At 47.9% G+C, this 18968-nt stretch overlaps 1 protein-coding gene across 1 annotated transcript; it reads left to right on the forward strand.

Moving 5' to 3' along the window:
* Window positions 1–372: 372 nt before the first annotated feature.
* On the forward strand, window positions 373–17837 carry susd6 (sushi domain containing 6). Its single transcript, XM_068753769.1, has 7 exons — window positions 373–449; window positions 3361–3519; window positions 15016–15210; window positions 15299–15493; window positions 15594–15732; window positions 15843–16321; window positions 16496–17837. The coding sequence occupies exons 2-7, from the start codon at window positions 3402–3404 to the stop codon at window positions 16519–16521; spliced, it is 1152 nt and encodes a 383-aa protein (XP_068609870.1). The 5' UTR covers window positions 373–449; window positions 3361–3401; the 3' UTR covers window positions 16522–17837.
* The last annotated feature ends 1131 nt before the right edge of the window (window positions 17838–18968 follow it).

The raw sequence follows: 18968 nt of genomic DNA on the forward strand, positions 1-18968 counted from the left end.
GATAAATATACATTACTATTGGAAACTCTTACGTGGTTGTGCAAACATCAAAATATGCGCATTGTTTGTATATTTCTAAAGAAAATGTAGTTTTTTATTTAACTGAATTGTTGCGTAGTTTTCTTTATTTCTCTGTTCTTTTGTTCCTCCTCTAGATTGTGTGCTTTTATTTTGAAGTCAAGCCGGTTGGTTTGACACATTAGGACCCGCCCTTTTAAAGAGGTAGCCATGGAGACCGCGCGAGAGCGAGGCAGCTGAGTTTCCGCACACCTACATCAAAAGGAGCTGGCGAGCCGAAGACAAGGAACAAAACACGGTGGTCGTGACGGACTAAAACGACAAATACATTTTATTCTTTTATTTCCCCACATTCCGGTTTGAGGCTACTCGGTTTTAACGCTGTTAATGCCTCGAATGTGAAGGACTGAGAGGAGGACTCGCTGCTAATCGTGAGTATTGTCTGTTTTTTCCGCAAGCTAATCACCGATAGGCCACCGCGAGATTTCTCTCAGGCTCTTTCTCTTTCCGCCTGTTTGTATTTTGTTCATTATCTACCTTAATAAAATCAAATAAAAAAAAGTATGTCGGCCACCATAGGGCATCAAATTATTCGTTTTTCAACAACATTAGTAAGCTGTCAGCTTTATGTTGGTCTACTAGCCTAACGAAATGTCTTTCTAATTAAGCTAGCCGTGGGTATCGACAATTGCTAACATTACTAACTAATCTAACTACATTTGTGTACTTGGTCTGTCGTAATCACCAGGTAGCAAGTCTTACCCTTACTTTACAAAGAGCTTAGAGATAAAATATAACAGAAAACCATATCGGTAAGCTAGTTAACCATTAATAGAACAGCATTACTGTATTGTTACACTTCGGTCATGTGATTAAAGCGTACTTTAGCGGTTAGTGTTAACATGTCAGACTCAAGCAGAACTATAGATTGTCGTGTCAATGTGTTGGATTGGGGAATTGGATTCGGCTTTGTTTTTGTCCTACAGCTTTTGCGTGCGTGTGCGTGTGCGTGTGTGTGCGCGTGTGTGTGTCCTGCCAGCCCACCCTTTTGTTTAAATAGCTCGCAGTATGGTCGCACGTGTTGAAGCCTGTGACTCTTCTGTGAAGCTGCTTCGTTGACCATGTCCCGTACAATTACAGTGGGGAAGTATGTTTCCGGTAGTGGCAACGCTTTTTCATTTCCTACACTCCTCACCTCCACCTCTCGATTCCTGTTAGCTTGGGTAGATATGACAACGTACAATGAAGTCAACATTTGAGGCCGTGTCATTTATATCCAAGACCATTTTGAGAAACTCCCCTTTGTCTCATCTTCCTCCTCTCTCCTTGTGTTCTTCTTGTCGATCTCTCCCTCTCTGCTTCTGTCTCCTTCCTTGCGGCGGAACGGTGGGATGCCCAAGCGGTCTGGGGCTTAACGCTCCATAATACTTCAAAACAAAGGGTCCTTTCTGTGCTGCCATGCAGAGCCACATCTCTGTGCGCTCCCCCCTGCGATCCCAGGAGGGGGCTGCTAGTAGCGGTAGCATTGGAGCCTATCGGGTGGGAATCTTCTCCCGGCTGTTTCTTTGGCACACTGAGTGCTCTCTGTTCCCGGACACATGTCTGCATTGCTGCTCTCCTTGGCTGCTTTTGCATTCCAGGAGTCTTGGGCAGTTGAAAATCTGCAGTAGCAGCCGGCTGGATGGCTGACTGCCTCGCTTGTGCATGAAGAGGAGAGTTTGATGTGGGGGGGGGGATGACAGTGTCCATCCTGTTTAAACTCTACTTCCTGAATCCAGTGGGTTGGCGCATGGCCGATGATGATGATGATGAATATATTTATTAGATAGAATGTTAGAGTACAAGTACAGTCACACAGTAGCATGTATTACAGTACAAATAACGTCAAACATCCTGTCTAAGAGGAGCATTTCAAAAAAGCCCTTGCGGGCTTGTTTCCGTTGAAAGTCCTTCGTACGGCCTATACAGTTTGGGAAATGGAATTACTTTAAATATTGTAAAGGGGTAGAGTGATGTTGTTTTCATTATTGAGGATAATTTGGTGTCTGGCCATCAGGTTAAATACCAAATACACTCAATAGGTTTGATCCAGAAACAAGAAGTGCTAGACTTGCCTCTTTATGCGCTCGTACCTATACTGTCAAGAAGACTGCCGTCTCGGTCATCTAATAAAATGCGCACGCATGAAGTCAGTGCCTTGAAAGATCTGCACTAAAATACCTTCAAGGTCGAGCTGTGATGTCGAAATGGTCAAAATGGACTGCTGTGCTTCGTAGGACGCTGCAGCACTGTGTTAATGACGGTCTACCTTTCTGACGCTCTTGTGTGAAAGCAATTAGACTTGTTTCTGCTTAAGTTTTCACTTTGCGAACCTAGCAGCCAGTCAATACTCTGTCCTCGGCTTCCTATGAAGGTCAGCACTGCATTATAAACACCATAGCAAATGAATATTTACATGTCAGCAATATATTTACATACTGACAAGCAGCCTTTTACGAAGAATGTTTTGGATATGTCTAAAAAATTAATCTAGAAATGGCGTCACCTGAATTAGCTGTTTATGCTAGTTTTATTTTCTGTGTATTTTACATTTACATTCTGTAGACACACGCTCACAGATACATGTAGTGCAATGAAGAAAACAGACTTATGAGGATGTTCATGCTTCCTGGTCTCTGCTATACACATAATATACATCTTGCATGCCGTGGAGCATCAGAATATAGGAGATATTACAGAAACTAGCATGCGATGTACCTTCAGTCTGCAGTATAACAGACTAACACCACAGCCGATCTGATGGTCATGTGGCATCTCATTACTGCTGAACTGTTTGTATGCTATTTGTATTTCATTTATAGCTAAATTTGAGGAATCCCTGTGACATACCTTTTTGTTTGTCTGCTATTGTCATGCTATCTTGGAAGCAGCAAACTCATAAAACTATAGAAAGTTTCATTCATTTTATAGTTGAGCCAAACCCCTCTCTTGGTTATCACTAGTTTTGCTAAAGCTGCAGTCGCAAGCATCATTTAGTTTTACCCCGACTCGCTGGGATTTGTTTTCCTCTTGCATCATCTACAGTGGCTGTTTTTTATTTTATTTTTATTAGTCCTTGAAAATCCTGAAGAGATAATGTGTCTAAAATCATTCATACGGTGGATGCTATTAGTAACTGTGACTTGATGACATGCAGCGAAGGCTTATAGTATAGCTCTCTCGCCCGACTCTCTCATCTCCCTCTGTTTTGCTTTCGGTCACATAATGCTCATTGAATGTTGACGGTAATCTGCATCGCCCACCCTCCCATTCAAGCCCTTCCTCTTTCTCCGGTCCGAACAGATTAAGCCGTAGAGGACTCTCTCTGGTCGCCGGAGGAAAAGATGTGCGATGGAATGGTGGCGTTTCAGACGAGAGCCCCGTCCTCCTCTCGAGCCCAAAGGCTGGCTGCCTCCGTGCTTCTCCTCCTGTTCACCCTGCTCCCTCATGTTCACGCATCAGGTAAGAGGCAGACACGCAGTGATACATGCTGGTCTCTCGTGAGTTGATTGAGGTCGTTTTCCCCTCGCCTTGTGGGTCAGTTGGATCAAATTGGCTTCCTTTACCCCTGCCTCGGTCAATCTCGCACGCTCTGTGAATCCATTCACTGTCGTAATGAGTCACAACAGCTTCCCCTCGCTGCTGGGTGAGCCGGAGAAACGATGTTATCTGTGGTCACGTTGCTCTCATAAGGTTTTAAATCGGCCGTGACTTTACTGTCCTTTGATGGCTTTTAGCATGGCTAGCCTTCTCTTGTTATGGCTCCACATCGACCTTCAGACCAGGCTTTGCATTGCACCCTGTGGGCTTTGATTATTGTCCGAAGCATCAAAATGGAGTTGATTATCGTCGAGTGCAACAATCCTGGAGGTTAAATGAAACGCAGGCGGTGCCGGTGGGACTTGTAAACCCCCGTGTCTCTCAAAAGGGGTTCATCTGGACGCCATGGACTCAGTGAACCCCTCAGTTCTGCCAGCTACGCTCGCACTTTAGCCTTCCAATGGTGCAGCCCCCCTCCCCCCAAACAAATACAGGCTACACACCCCTCTCACACAGCCAGCTTGTGAGATCTGCCAGATGTCCTTGCTACAGAGAGGAGGTGAACTGTGTATGTGTGAATAATTGAACGTGTATTCCGGGGTGGTTGAATGATCCGGGGTTAATTGATTACTTTTGTTAAATGTCTCAAATAAATGAATGAATGTGTGTATTTATACATTCCCCATGACACACGGCAATGCATACAACGTATAACTACAATAACAACGAGTGCATAGAGGCCGGTCATAACAGGCTGTTGATGAAACCAATGGATGCAGGAAGAAATGAATTTATTAGTCTGTTTGTTACTCACAGAAGTACCCTCTGTGTGTAACGGGAGGAGGGTGCTGCTGATCCCGAGTGTATCATCCCTCTCGTTTTCCGTCTTAGGTAATACCCATCCACGTAGAGGTCAGAGGGGCTGGTATCACGTGTGGATTTGGCTTATTGTACAGAATGTATTACTGAGATGTTCCTATACAATGTAAGCTTGCATAGGTGAGAAGTGTGTTTTTATGTGGTGAATACTCAAGGAATTACTATTACTATATCTGTAAGAAAAGTGTTGTATCTTTAAGGATTAGTTTAAGCACCTCCTATATAAAACTACCTCTTTGTACATTATGTCAGGTTAAAACCTTTATTAATTTTTGCTGCCCTTGTTTTCCAAACTGAGCTGGAACATTATGGATGGTGCCTTGACTGGACTGACGGGTTATTTTTAAGTGTCGTCCAAACATAACCACTTCCTTATAATAGGCAAGTCATTATTAAGTGTGACTCGCACTGCAGGAGCTACACCTCATCTGTGCGCTGTATTCGTCACAAAATGTTGTTTGATCATTGGTGAGGAATATACTTTCTTCTCTGTATTTTTAGAAAAGGAGGACAACGCCAGGAAGAGTAAACGTAAATTTAAACCGCACGAATGGGGTGCGTGTCAACAGGAGATATAACAGCAATTACAGCACCAAAACATCCAAGACATAACTTACAGCCTCCGAAGCGTGAAAATATGAAATCAAGCTTGTAATTACTCCTATTTCTATAAAGGCGAGACTCATTTTGAAGCTTTAGAGTCATGGTGTTATTAATTCCTCTGTTCCCTGGCCTCCCTGTCTCGCTCTTCTCCATACATAATTTACCTACCGGTAGGTAATCCTTTGATGTGTTCCAGGGATGGCAATTTGTCTGGAAATATTTCATTAATACAAAATGTTGTCTCTAATGACAGGCTTGTTCCTGCAAATAGCATTGCGTTGTGCCAAAGATATATATCATACAGGATGGATGTATATATATATATATATATATTACAAGATTAGCATACTGTAGACCGGAATACAGCACAGAGCAATGAACTTCTATTTTTAGTGCTTCAAAGTCACTGTCTGTTTGGTCTTTTTGTGGATATTCTCAGGAAATATGGCATTAGAGAGCGCGAAGGATGGAATGAGACTCGTTGCTCCCATTTTTACTTCACTTACCAAAGAAAGAAAAGGTTCCGATCTGCGTCGGCGGCTTCATGTTCTCCATGGAAAGGTCAAGTCAAACGTTTTTCATAACTGTCAATACATTCCGTGTGGAAGTCGTCACACAACTCCATCGGGAGTGATGTGTTTTTAGAGGCAATCGCGGTTCAATTAGTCTTTTTTTTCTTTTTTTTTTTATCCGTCATTCGGTTGTTCGGCGTAAACAAAATTACCAGCGGGGTTGAACGCCTCCTTCGAATTTGTGTTCATGATTACAGTGTATGATTACATTTTTATTTCTAATTCAGAACATTCTTCCAACAGTAGGAACACAACAGACAAAACAATGCCGGTAAACAAACACAGCAACATCAGTCGAGGATTTTCGAGGCACAATGTTGTTTCTCTGCCCCTCTGACGTCCCTCGGATGTCTGCTTCACGGAACTGAGTCGCTGATATTGTGTCAGTTCCGACAATGAGCCTCTGAGGTTTGCTTCTGAGGAAGCGGACCTAGACGATGACTCAGAGGCGGGAACTCCCCATAAGGACGTGCTCATCTGCTCACATTTTGTGTTTTCGAGTCCTTTCGAATCCTTGTGCGTCCGCTTAAAGAGATAAACGGCGCCCTCTGAAAACCCTGTTGTCATGTGAAGTAGGAGTTAAACCTACGCAAGATGATATCAGCAGAACTCGAAGCCTCCCTTCAACAAACCCACTGTGTGCGCCGGTGGTGAAGTTTATGTCTGATCATGTGTGAGAACAGGAAATGGCTTTCCCTTGGGCCCAGGAGAAAAGCGGAGTCATACGGTTAAAGAAAAGGGCGAGCCGAAAGCCGAGGCCGAGGGAAGAAACAGTGTCGCCTTTGTAATTTCCTCTGAGACCTGTTTGTTTTTGACGATCGATTGGTTATCCGTTCTTGGCTTAAGTTGGAGAATCTTTTCTCCAGCTGATGAAGGACGTTACGCGGAGCGAGCGCTTTGTGTCGGCAGGTCTCGCATCAGCGTTCAGGGCCGGACAGGATGGGGTGCTCGAGGGAAAAGGACTTGACCGCTCCCTTCTTCTCTCTCGCAGGCAGAGTAGAGTTTAGTGGCCGGCGTAGCGTCGTTGCTCTGACCACAGAGGAAGATATCTGAATGAGCCATGGCCTACTTCTGGCGTCTTCAAACAGCAGCAGTCTTTGAAACTTGTTGCCTTCTCTAGCCAACCAAAATTGTGTGTATGTGTGCATTTTTTTTTTGCCTTCCCCCCCAGAAACCCACAGAGTGCGAGCGCTCTTTTGGTTTCCCCTCGCAGACAGTTTGCTCGATAGACCGGGTTCGCAAACGGCACGGCCCGAGGGGAGTTGGAAACGAGGGTTAGTGCGCAATTAACTGTTAGGAATCATCCCCCGAAGTCCTTTTTAGCGACGGGGCTCGCAAGCGAGCGCGAGTAAAGCAATGCGTTCGCTACTGCCTCCTCTCTGAAATGTGAGAACAAAGAGGTCTTTTAGGGGGCCGCTGGAAGCCAGAGGCCAAACCACAGCGAGCTGCTGCTCCACTAGATCACCAGTCTGCAATTAGAGTGTGTGTGTGTGTGTGTGGCAAAGTGTACCGAGTGCAGCACAACCCCCTTTTCAGAGACACCTCCGTCTCATTCTGTTGGGCTTCAACCATTAGCCAGGTGAGATCGGAGCCCATCAGCCTTTCGCTTTCATTGCTTGTGTATTTGTCGCTTGAACCATAACTCTGCTCTCTCCCTGCGTCATTTAATGCCTCCCTCGCCCGTCTGAGACTTTAAACACTTTTCCAGGAAAGCGCTATTGGTCTACGGATACACACGAAACAAGATGCGGTTTTCAAATGGTTTTTGTCTCTTAATTATTGATTTTGGAAATCTACCCTCCCCATTCACATTCCCCACTTGATACAAATAGTCTCGCTAGTCTCCAAATTCCCTCTCCGCTGGTGGCAGGAGCTGTATCGTAAAGGCCGAATGTCAACGCGGGATGCAGTCGCGGCAGAAGTGGTTGTTTTTCATAACAATGCAGCGGATGCGATGTTATAATCCACACCGTTATGTTCACAGCTTTGTTTTTGGGCGTCTCTCCAGAACTCGAGGATTATTTTGCAGCTACATTACGGCTAGGGACGGGAGAGGCCGTTTGTAAATTGTTTTTCAGTTGTCTGAACCAGCAGGCAGTCGTAATGATTTTCAAAGGACCTCATCTGAGGGACCGGCCTGCTGAGTAGAGAACATCTCTGACTAATGAGCTGCTAAATATATCCCCCCCAGCCTCTCCGGTCTTCTGCTGCTTCTGCCTCATTTCATTATTTTACTCCTCTTTGCTTTTATTCTGTGCTTTTGACCGTTTTGCACTTTTCTGTGTCTTCTGTGTATTTTTATTTAACATTTTGCCAAACGCATGCAAGACATGAAATAAACTCGCATCTCCTGCTTTCTTTATCCGTCTCGTTGTTTCTTTTCCCCCCCTGCTGTCCCACCTCCTCTTTTTTCAGACCCACTGAAACACTGGTCTGATTTTTCGTCACACCATTAGTCATCTGCAGCGTCCTGTTCAAACAAGTTCATCGTCTTGCACATACGGCGCCGTGCATCCCACGCATGCTGGATTCACCCACGGTTGAGACATCCATGCTCGTGTCAGACGGTGAGCCACCGTGACGAAGCTCGTGATGCAAAGCACATCAGGAATGATTTTGGAACACAGCATCACAGAAATATATCTAACCAGTCCCCCCCCTGTCACCAGAACATTTGGAAAACGTTTGAAATGGCAATAAAGCAATCTTTCCATCTCTGGGCATTAAATGAGAAGCCAGAGTAGCAATAAATGCTTGACTTGCATTAACGGTATCTTTAAACTGCAGCTGCCACTCCGAGCCACAGACATTCTTAGGTCAGACATCAGTTCCTAAATTACTGACAGCTGGATATAACACGCCTTTCTTCTTTTCTTTTTTTTTATAAAGTCAAGCAAACCGTGGTTTCTCTCCAGCCGCACAAAAGCTCGGTCGAGAGCGGCGGCTGTTATGTTTGGAGCAGAACATCGGCAGTCAGAATGGTTATCAACGGCTGTGAATCCACGGTGGAGCGCCGAGTGGAAAGTCATGCCGTCATGCCTCAACATGCCACAGCCGTAGCAAGACAAGAAATGGGGGCAATAATGTGAAGAGCTGGGCCTTCATGTGCGATTCCGCTCCACCCGGCTTGTTTGTTGTCATGGGTGGAGGCAGCGTACCGTTTCACTTTACCTGACCGCACCTCAGAAAAATGGCTCAGCGACTCGTTCTTCTTGTGTTATTTTGGTGAAATTTGCTTTTCAGTAGATCTTTTAATTAGATTCTAAAAAGAGGGCCGTGTGAAGTTTGATTTTCGGAGCTGCCAGAGATTAAATGTCTTAATCTTAAAGACACTTCAGTTTTGTGAAAGGTTGCTGACAGCTTTGATTCTGTGTTTACTCCACGATGCATGACTTGCTCTCTTCTGTGCTCCAGGATGTACTTGTACACGTATTTCCTGTCTGCATGGCGCCGTTTCCTGTGTTGTTGTTTTATTTTGTTCCCCTCTAGTCACATCCCTCAAACTGTGATTGCCGGTATGTTTAGTGTCCAGTTGGCTGAGCTGCAGCCCAATGTTCCTGTGTCCTCATTACATCATCTGTGAGCACCGCTCTGGCCGTGGCCTTTAGGTTACACCAGCGTCCATTTAGATAATTGCATCAGTATTTATGAGTCTCTCAAGACGTCTAATCCATAATCATTTCATTATCAATCTCTAGGTCTGAACAATTCAAATTGTCATCATATTATTTCTTGCGTTTTTCTCACGCATTAACACTTAAACAGGATTTTATGATGTCACCATAACATTAACGCTGACATCACACCCATCCAGAACAAAGACTCATGATGGAGAGTAATATATTGATTAGCGAGACGTGTAAAGTGTAGAATCCCGTCTTCCTGGCCGCTGTCTCTGTGTTCCTGCTCAACGGGATTGTCGGATCCGGGCAGAAAGGAATCTCGGCCTCGACCTGATCTCCTTGGAAAGTGCCTTGAGAGAACATTAGTTTCTTCTGCAGGGGGTTTTGAGTTGGGGTGGGGGGGGATCTGAACACATGCACGTGTGTGAAGGCGGGGTCCCACACGCTCTTTTGTTTTCCTCTGAAAGCTGAGAAGGAGGAATGCTTGCCTCCCAGCTGTCCTCTGCGGTGAGGATGATAGAGGAGCGAAGGGGGAGATCAACGTTCGCATTTGCTAACATCCTCCCATCTGTTACTGGAGAACAGAGTGTGTGTGTGTGTGTGTGTGTGCTTGCATCTCGGGGTGAGAGAGTGTCGCACACAATGGTGCCCCCCCCCCCCCACCCCCTGGCTTTCACCCATTTTGTCCCCTTATGCATATTAACCCTTCAAATGCAAAGTTGTCTGTTGGCCTCCTGTGAGGCACGCTGCTTAACTCCATCACTGTGCCCGTCCCCCCCCCCGTCCCCCAGCGAGCAGGGACAATGGCGCGTAACGGCGGCGCACGTGGCTCGCTAAATGCAGAGGGGTGGGTGTGGAGGTGGAGGATGTGTCTGCTCAGAGACTTCCTCCACCAGGGTGTGTGCTTGGGATGCGTCCTACGCTCGCACAGTGAGATTGCGGTCCTCCCATATCTGCGGAAAGGCTTTCGCATCAACGTGCCGGCCGCCTCCCTGTTCTTCCTCTTCATCCGCCTCCTCCCCTTCCTCTTCAAGTCAGGTCCCTCCACCTTCTCCCAGAGGTCCTGGAGCCGGAGCAACAGCACCGTGATGGAACTTTGTTCTGCATCATCCGACCCTGGAAAAATATGATTCACAGCCCGGCTGTTTGAGATTGATATGATATGAATGTGAAAACAAGTTTGTGTGTGTGTGTGTGTGTGTGCGCGTGACGGTTACAGCGAGATGGCATATTCCTTGCACACACCAGAACGTGACAATACTAGTGTCACTCACCAGTACGTTAGGCGTGCTATGCTGGGATGTCGTGCCACCTACGCAGATCAGTGTTCAGAGTCTCGCCACCTCATACAGTGTGAAGTCTCTCCCTCTGCAGGATCATCTGGGATGTTTCCGTATGTGTAAAAGAACAAAAGCAGGTGGAGGAAGCTCGCGCATTCAGGAGTTTCACCGTGACTCGACTAATAATGTCTGCGCATCAGATTTGAAGCCGGGGGGGCGGTGAAAGAGTAGGATCTAACAACTAGGAATAAAACTTAAAATCTTGAAGACGACGTCTCCCGTAACCCTAGTTAAATATTATTAGAAGAATAAAACGCTTCTATTTATATTAGCGTCCTACAACCTTTGAACAGCTTGACAAAAAAACAACAACTGTGGATTAGCAGGACTGGGGGGGGGGGGGGGGGAACTTGGCTTGAAAATTACACCACAACAAACACAGTCCGAGGTCATGGAGGGACAAAAACATATTTACCAGTCCAAAGAGGGCATCATCATCCCCGGGGTTTACGCTTAATCCGACGCACAACCCCCTCTTAGCACGCATTCACACCGCCTCCCGATACACACGAGCACACACACTCCTCAAGACCCATTGTTCTACAGAGAACCCAAACAGCTGGCTGCAAAAGTCATCGGTGTCCGATCTGCTTAAGAGCGCAACCAGCTTGTGATGGAGGATAATTCGAATTAAAGAGGACTGAAGCCCGTGTCCTCCCTTCATCTGTGTTTTCCTCAACCCACCTTCCAGTTCTTGGTGGACGAGTGCCATCGGTAACAGATGGAGAAAGGGAGATATTCACAGCGAGGGTGGCTCTTCAGGGCAGGGAAGGGGATTTTAACGCCCCCCCACGGCCCTAGTCTCCTCTGTCACTGCCCTAGCAGTAAGCCTGGAGGGCGCTCCGCCTCATCCCCGTCCTCCCGACGAGCAAAGCGTTTCTCCCATCTCTGGCCTGCTAAATACCAACGGTATGGTGCGTTATCATCATTTCAAAATCTCCACGTATTTCACAAGAGACTCCCGACGACGCCGCGTTAGTCATCGTTTCGGCAAAGCCTGTTCTCTGGAACGAACCCTGAGCGTCAGACCTGTGGGAGAACAGCTCGTGTCTAACGGTGACTCATTCGCTTCCTCACAAGCACACAACAGGACGTTCTGAAAGCCACCCTGCCATCGTTCGGTGCTTTAATCGTTTGATGGGTCCCCCCCCCCCCCCCCTCCTGTGTGTTTCCCAAGCCAACATTCAACATTAGGCTGAAAGGGCAATGGGGTAAAAAGAGACGGCGAGGTATCTGAACCACCGAGGCAGCGTTCATTCTCTCCGTTCCTGCTAGCCCAGCCCACGGCGTGTTACGGTATGTTCTGTAGCTGGCCTCTCCCTCTCAGACTAGATCTGGCCGACGTGCCGTGACTCGACTCTTTCCAGCTTGTGATTACTCGGGACTATGCTGCCCCACGATGCTGAAGATGTTGTTTTTGCAATCGCCCCCGTTTGTCGGTCAGCGTCTTTGCTTTTCGTGCTTGATTCCTCTTTCTTTGCCTTTTGTTCGCTTTCCTGGCATTAAAGGTTTTTCATGTTGAATGTACTTTTGTGTTTTCTAAGTTAGGCTCTGACTTCTTTTGACAACTCTAATCTCTTTTTTTTTTTTTTTTTCCCCAGTGCCATGTATTAATAGACCTTTTTAAGGCATCGTGGTGTGAGTGGTTCTTTTATCACAGGATGTAGTTTGCAAAGGGCGAGTCTGTGATTACATTAAAGGATATCTGATAGTAATCAGTAAAACTTTGGCCAGTTTCCTTGACGACAAAACAATACAAAAACACCACTTAACCAATTCAATTCTTATCAATCTATACAGATCTAGTAATTAACGTTTTCACCTTTGATCCAACTAAATGGGACATTACCGTCTGTGTATTAACACGGCCTAGAGGTGCTCAGCTATACGTCACTGCATCGGCAACATTATTTCATTTCCATATACTGAAATAAACAGTTGTGTGTATTTTATGATGAGTAAATGCTTGCAGCAGGACTTTTTATTGTCTTCTAGGCACATAAGTGCAGTTGCTGGCGACGGGATTTGGAAAAGATGATGAGCATTTTAAGATTCCAAGGTTTTCCTGGCATCAAAAGAGTGTCTGTTTTGTTCCACTTCTGAATAAATGATCGGTTGGTTAGACCGACCTGACCTCTGACCTCTGGGGTTTAGTTCTTACTGAGAGCTCAGCTCACAGTCGTTCTTAGCCTGACGTCATAGAAAATAAAATTATAGCTCTATGATTTGCTTTCTTCAGTTTTTGGCAGGACCTTGTTTGAAATACCACTGAATGCATTTTTGTGCACGTGATGCTACTAACTAACACAATCCTGCAATTCGTAGTCAAATCGATGAATACTGTTGACCCTCATCAGCAGCTACAGGCAAATCGTTCTCACAATGCCCCCTGCGACCTTTGTCCCCTGATGCCTCCCAGCTTGGGGTCATCAGTTCGTCTTTAGCACCTCCATTAGCACCATCGCCACCGTTAAGCTGCCCCGAAGCGACTCGTTCAACAACCGTTCAGGTCCTGGTGTCAAACGCTGTCCAAAGACGTGCAGATGGTGTTTCTGCGTGTGAGGGGAAGAGCGCAGTTAACTGCTACTGGCAACGGTTCCGCTTGTGTTCGAGATGTTAAACTGGGTGCTCTTTAACGACACTGATAGCCGCTTGTTAAAGATGGCGTTGGAGGAGACTCGGACCGACCTTCGGCGTCATCGGCAGTCGTTTCTGAACCGTCGTTATCCAGCATGCCTGCAGTCGGCTGTGCGTACCTCTGCGGTCCACACACACAAGCTGTCCCCATCGGAATGCAACAATACACCCTTTGGTATCGTCCTGGGAGTGTCTCCGTTTGTGGGTGTTGACTTTCTGTTTTCCGTATTGTGCGTGCGTGTTGCGGAGGAGGCACTCGCACATTTCAGTGTTTGCATTTAATCTTGTACTGCCGGCTTGGAGCGACGTTTCTCCCAGGAGATTAGAGGAAGTTGGAGGCTCTGCTGTGGAAAGAGTCTCTCTTTTTCGGCACACACGCACACACACACACACACACACACACACGCGCACACGCAATGTGGGATTGGCTTATGTTTGGTTTATTATCAAGCAAATGAGGAAGCCCTGCAATAGGAGATTATCAATGTGTTTTATTTTTTTTAAATCAGGATTAAATACTGATCCGAACAGTCATTAGTGTTGATTTGATTTCTTAATGATCCTTATTGCGTGGGCGTTTCTCAAATGTACTTTTATCTTCTTACAGATGAAAATGACTGTTCATGCACACTCGATGGGTTTAAAGTGTTCCAAAACAAGCCGAGCCCAAATTCCTGCGTAGATTCCTCCCAAATGAGCCAGATCAGCTTTAATGAAGCCGGTATAGATACGCCCATGCACGTATCTACCCTTCTCCCGAAGATCAACAAGGCGGAAAGTAAATTCGCCCTCCTGCTGTCCAGTCACGGTTTACACAGGTGCTCCGGTGTTATGACAGACGTGGTGGATTGAGATGCTCGGCTCTATCCCGACTGGAGCTGCAAATGCACGTGCACGTGTGTGCACGACGTCTGGAACAAAGTCAGAAACGTTAATGTCAAACGCACGCCGAGAAAGAAGAACGTCGCGCCGCAGCCGAAGCGCGGAGAGGCGGATGAACGCGACATTAACTTCCGTCCTTATTGGCTGCCTTGGAGCTTAGCGCTCCGGATCTGCCATTAGAGCCGAGCAAACGAGCCCAACTAAAGATGCCTCCTCACCGGCAGACGGGTATCAGCCGTCGCTCGAGTGGGACGCAGGCGGTTTAATGAGCCGGAGATAATCGAGAGAAATTAGATCCACGCGGAGCTTCCCGAGTCGTCGTCGACGCCCACAGTCACCTCACGTTGATGCGGCGCTTGTGGAAAATGTAGCCTCGTTTCCAGCGACAATACCTCTGAGCTTCAATTATCTGCTCGACCTGTCAACTTCAGAGTTCCCCCCCCGTGAGAAGTGGTTTGACCCGGCGGCAGCTGCCTGCAGAGAAGACCAGCCGGCAGCGGATGTCGGCGCAATGATGGAACCCCACAGTCTCCCGTGGGGGGGGGGGGGGGCACAGTAATGCAATACAGGGGCTTTTCTATTAGACTGGGATCCAGCCAGCCACAAGGGGCACCGTTACTGATACACTTACGGGAATAGTCTGTTTATTTGACCCAATCGTGTGAAGTTATTCTTAAATGAATCCGGACCACATGTAAGAAAACGTTTCCCTGTTCCCTCGGAAGGCGTCTATAAATTGCTGAGCTGTGCTCCTCGGATGAAGCTGATATACGAGACGTAAGCGGGTCAGAGCCGGAGGAAGATGCTCCTGAGTCTTCTATCCTTTGACCGTCGGCTGATCCGCGTTCTCTTTTTTTGCTCTCTCCTGTTCCGTGTTGCCAGGTTGTGCGCGGCCGCCTGCCGTGCAGCACGGCGCCCTGCTGAACCAGACCAAAGCTAACCGGGACCCGTTCCCCGCGGGCACCCTGCTGACCTACGGCTGCGAGCCCGGCTACACTGCGGATGGACTCGCCAGCGTAATGTGCGTCAGCTCCGGGGCCTGGTCCCCCGAGCCGCCGCGCTGCGTCAGGAGCGATGGTGAGCGACGCGACGCGCAAACCAACGGCTGCACGCGTCGGGGCGACCGCTGTCGTTAAACGCGCTCACTCCCTCCGTCTCCTCCCAGTGTGTTCCCCCCCCACCGAACCAGAGAACGGCGGCTACCGCTGCCGCCCGTCCCCCTGCCGCCGCCTCACCCAGCAGACCGTCATCGAGTACTTCTGTGACGAAGGCTACGCCCTGAAGGGGGAGTACAAGTTCCTCACCTGCCAGAACGGCGAGTGGGACAGTCCCATGCAGATCAGCTGCCGACTCACTCAAGGTCCGCCTTAGTTCCCCCCTCGAAGCGCGAAATGTAAATCCAGGTTTGCGAAGCCGCCGTTTCACTCGCCGTCTCCTCCTCCTCCTCTTCCCCCCCTCAGACAAGGAGCCGAGCTCTCCGCTGGGAATGCCGGCTCTGTCTATTGTGGCGTCCACAGCTAGCTCCGTGGCTCTCATCCTGCTTCTGGTGGTGCTGTTCGTTCTGGTGCAGCCCAGACTCAAGTCCTTTCATCACAGCAGGCAAGAGACTCGATGTAATGCTCGTCGGCGTGGGCCTGGGCGCTCGGCGCCTGCGTCACGCCGTCCGTCCCGGTGCGTCTCACTCCCGTCTTTGTCTCTCTGTCCATCAGGAGGGAACATGGCGTCTCAGGCCAGCCCAGTTCCATCATGGTGGAGGGCGTCCAGGTGGCGCTGCCTTCCTACGAGGAGGCCGTCTATGGCAGCGGCGGACGCTGCGCTGCTCCCGGTCCTCCTTCTCCTCCTCCTCCTCCGGCTCCGCCGGAGTCTCGCGTTCCAATCGTTCTCTCCGAGGGGCTTCCTCAGGGGGCAGCGGGAGGCCAGGACCCCCCCAGAAGCCGCCACCATAGAGACTTGGACTTCTGCCTCCCCTCCACGTCGTCGTCGTCGTCGTCTTTCTCCTCCCGCCGTCGTGCTGAGACGGTGCTAGTTCACCAGGCCCCCTCTTCCTCCTCCTCCTCCTCTTCATCATCGTGGGCCGGAGAGCACCCTGGGGGTGCGTGTGCGGGCCCCCTACCGCTCCGTAGAGACTCTGACAGTAGTGACCAGCACAGCCTGCTTTCTGTCGCCTCTGCAGATGATTTTTCTGACGGTAAGAGAACGTCCGTTTTAGTTTCTAGTCCGAGCTGTAGGTTGAATTAGAGGCTTCCACGGAGTGACGGATCAGAATAACTTCAGTTAGGGGTGTAACGATTGAACGAGTGAGTGGGGGGGTGGGGGGGGCATTGCTCCATTCTAATGTGTGTTCTTTGCCCCCCCCCTGCAGATATTCCCCTGTTGAAGGAAGCGTGAAGGCATCAGCAGCAAGAGCCCCCCGTTTCCCCGTCTCACTGCTGACCTGGACTGGCTGTGGCTGTCAACCTACCCCCCCCCCCCCCCACCCCCAACTCCTCCTCAGCAGCAGCAGAGAAAAGACTACGACGACACCCTTTAGCCTCCCGCAGAGCAACGAACCAACAACTCCCTGCGTCACAAGCTGGAGCCGCCGCTGCAACCGGATAAAAGTTACTTTGAGCCGGACAAAAAGGAAGCGACGCCGGCTCAACGTGAATCCTGTAGAATCCTTCGTACACGAGTAAAACGTGCACTCACTCACTCACCTGCCTCCCAGGCGTAGTTCTGTATACTAACGGGTATACTTACAGAGGCCTCGGCGATCGAGACGCACCAACTCGTCCACAACCGTCTTCCCGCTGTACTTGAAAAGTTGTGAGTGGCAGATGAGACTTTGTGAATGTTGCATGTTGTTTTTAGCCGTTGCCCCGAGAGCCGGGCGGACGGCCCCGAACGACGCGTGAAGCCTCCTCCGTCTCGCTCCATCGCTATTCGCATCTGGGCGGCGTCCACCTGTGGATTCGTGGGACTGGGAACCAGAGTGCAGCGTTTTATGGAGCGCCTTCTTTCCGGAAGGTTCTTCTCCCGTCCACGAGCAGGACAGATCGGTATTCCCGTTCCCGGGCTGCGCCGCGAGACGAGGGAGACACGATGTGGCGCTTCGTCTGAAAGCTGAGGACAAGGTTGTCTTAACACGCGGTCGAGGTCGTTGACCCTGCTGCCCGTTGTATTTATTGTTGTTGAATCCAAGCGCGTGTTTGCGTGCGTGCACCTTCGTGGGGTCAGAGGTGACGTGTCCTCTTGCGTCCGGCCTCGATGCAGCCGTCGATGTCGCTCGTCTGTCGCCAGAGGGGAAAATGAGCAAGCAAAACGTGATTTCAGGCTCGAGACGGCGACTCGATGCGTGCTTTATTTATCGACGCTCCTGCTAGAATATTTCTCATTTTCTTGCTGAATGGCTGGAAAACACGAGTTCCCTCAGAGGAAGTGCTCACACTCACGCCCACGCCCACCGTCACTCCGTAGGAGGCGCTCCGCTTTTGTGCATTATTGACACGACTGCAACTGGTTGCAGTGAAACAAATGTAACGTTTTGTTGTAAAACAGTCGCCCCCCCCCCCGTCCCCCCCCCGCCTCACACGCTCAATCACCCTCCTGATCCCGAGTGCAAACGTAAAGGAGACTTGCGTTATTTGGTTAGGATTTATCGGGTTTTTATTGCTACATGAAAAGCTTCGGCGGTTGCCCTGAAACAAGGCATCGGGGGGGGGGGGGGGGGGGGTTATTTTATTTGGCATGTGTGGGTGTCTGTCATCGACGACATTATTAATGCAAACAGAATGTTGCCTTAGACTTATATGGGGTTTTTTTTCTTTTTGGGGGGTATTATAATCTTAAGACTCCTCATTGGTTGCTTTCAGTACTGCAGCGCGTTCTGTTTTCCAAATGGCCTTGCTCTGTTCTTTTCTATTCTATGCATCAAACTGTCCTTTGTGTGTTTATCAAGACGTTTTCTTCTGTTGTGGACATGATCTCATCTCTGTCCTCCCCGAGCTCATCCAGCCAACGTTAATAATGACGATGAATCAATATCTCACTATTATTTTTGCTTCTGATTCAAGGCATTAAAATGTCGTGGGATTGAAAAGAATAAATCTGAAAGTGGCTTTTTATTCAGAGGCACTGTTGTACGGTGTTGCTTCCCTGAAAATATCTGGTTTAAAGAAGTACATGTCCTGATTTTTAGTTTCGATGCTTTCAGCTATGTTTTATTTTTTCACTGTACATGGCAGTGGGTGTGAAGATAGTAATTTAATATTTGTATAAAGTTTAATTTAATTTTACAGTGTGTATATAACTTTCTAATTAAAGCTTTCTTTTGAATGTGGACAATAAAGTGTCGTCATTTATTCCCATTCTAGGCTGTGGTCCTTATTACTGTCTAAGTATTGATTGAGGAAATATTTAGCTCGTCTATTAATATTTAACAGAGAAAATTCGGCTTATATCAAAAGTAAAGCCATCCATGACAACATGCATTTTTCTGTTTAGAAAAAGTGAATAATATTCTTTTGACATTCGATTAGTTATTGAAGGATCTTAATTTCTTTGCACTTCTGTTCAGTCAGCTTCCATAACTGATCTGGTCTGCTTGTTGCTGTGTAACTATTAATAAATATATAGGTAGCTTCTTATAATATTACCTACTATGAGATCATCTTTAAATCTATAAGGGTTGGTAGACCATCTTCTCTTTAATTAAAATTCAAGTAACGTTACCATTTGAATTTGTTCAAAGTGTAATTGAGGAGTTTGAATTTACTATAGTTCACGTCTTATAATTTACCTATTTATTTCACCTGTCCTTTTGTGTACTCTTCCTGCCGCTGTGTGACGTGTTCGTC

The sequence above is a fragment of the Brachionichthys hirsutus genome, chromosome 20 (assembly GCF_040956055.1).
Source record: "Brachionichthys hirsutus isolate HB-005 chromosome 20, CSIRO-AGI_Bhir_v1, whole genome shotgun sequence".
Classification (NCBI taxonomy): domain Eukaryota; kingdom Metazoa; phylum Chordata; class Actinopteri; order Lophiiformes; family Brachionichthyidae; genus Brachionichthys; species Brachionichthys hirsutus.

Bases quoted from the DNA above. Each gene is read 5' to 3' on its own strand.
- susd6 (XM_068753769.1), top strand. From the start codon at position 3,402: ATGTGCGATGGAATGGTGGCGTTTCAGACGAGAGCCCCGTCCTCCTCT. The intron at 3,520-15,015 runs GTAAGAGGCAGA...CCGTGTTGCCAG, and splicing joins CCCTCATGTTCACGCATCAG to GTTGTGCGCGGCCGCCTGCC. The intron at 15,211-15,298 runs GTGAGCGACGCG...GTCTCCTCCCAG, and splicing joins GCGCTGCGTCAGGAGCGATG to TGTGTTCCCCCCCCACCGAA.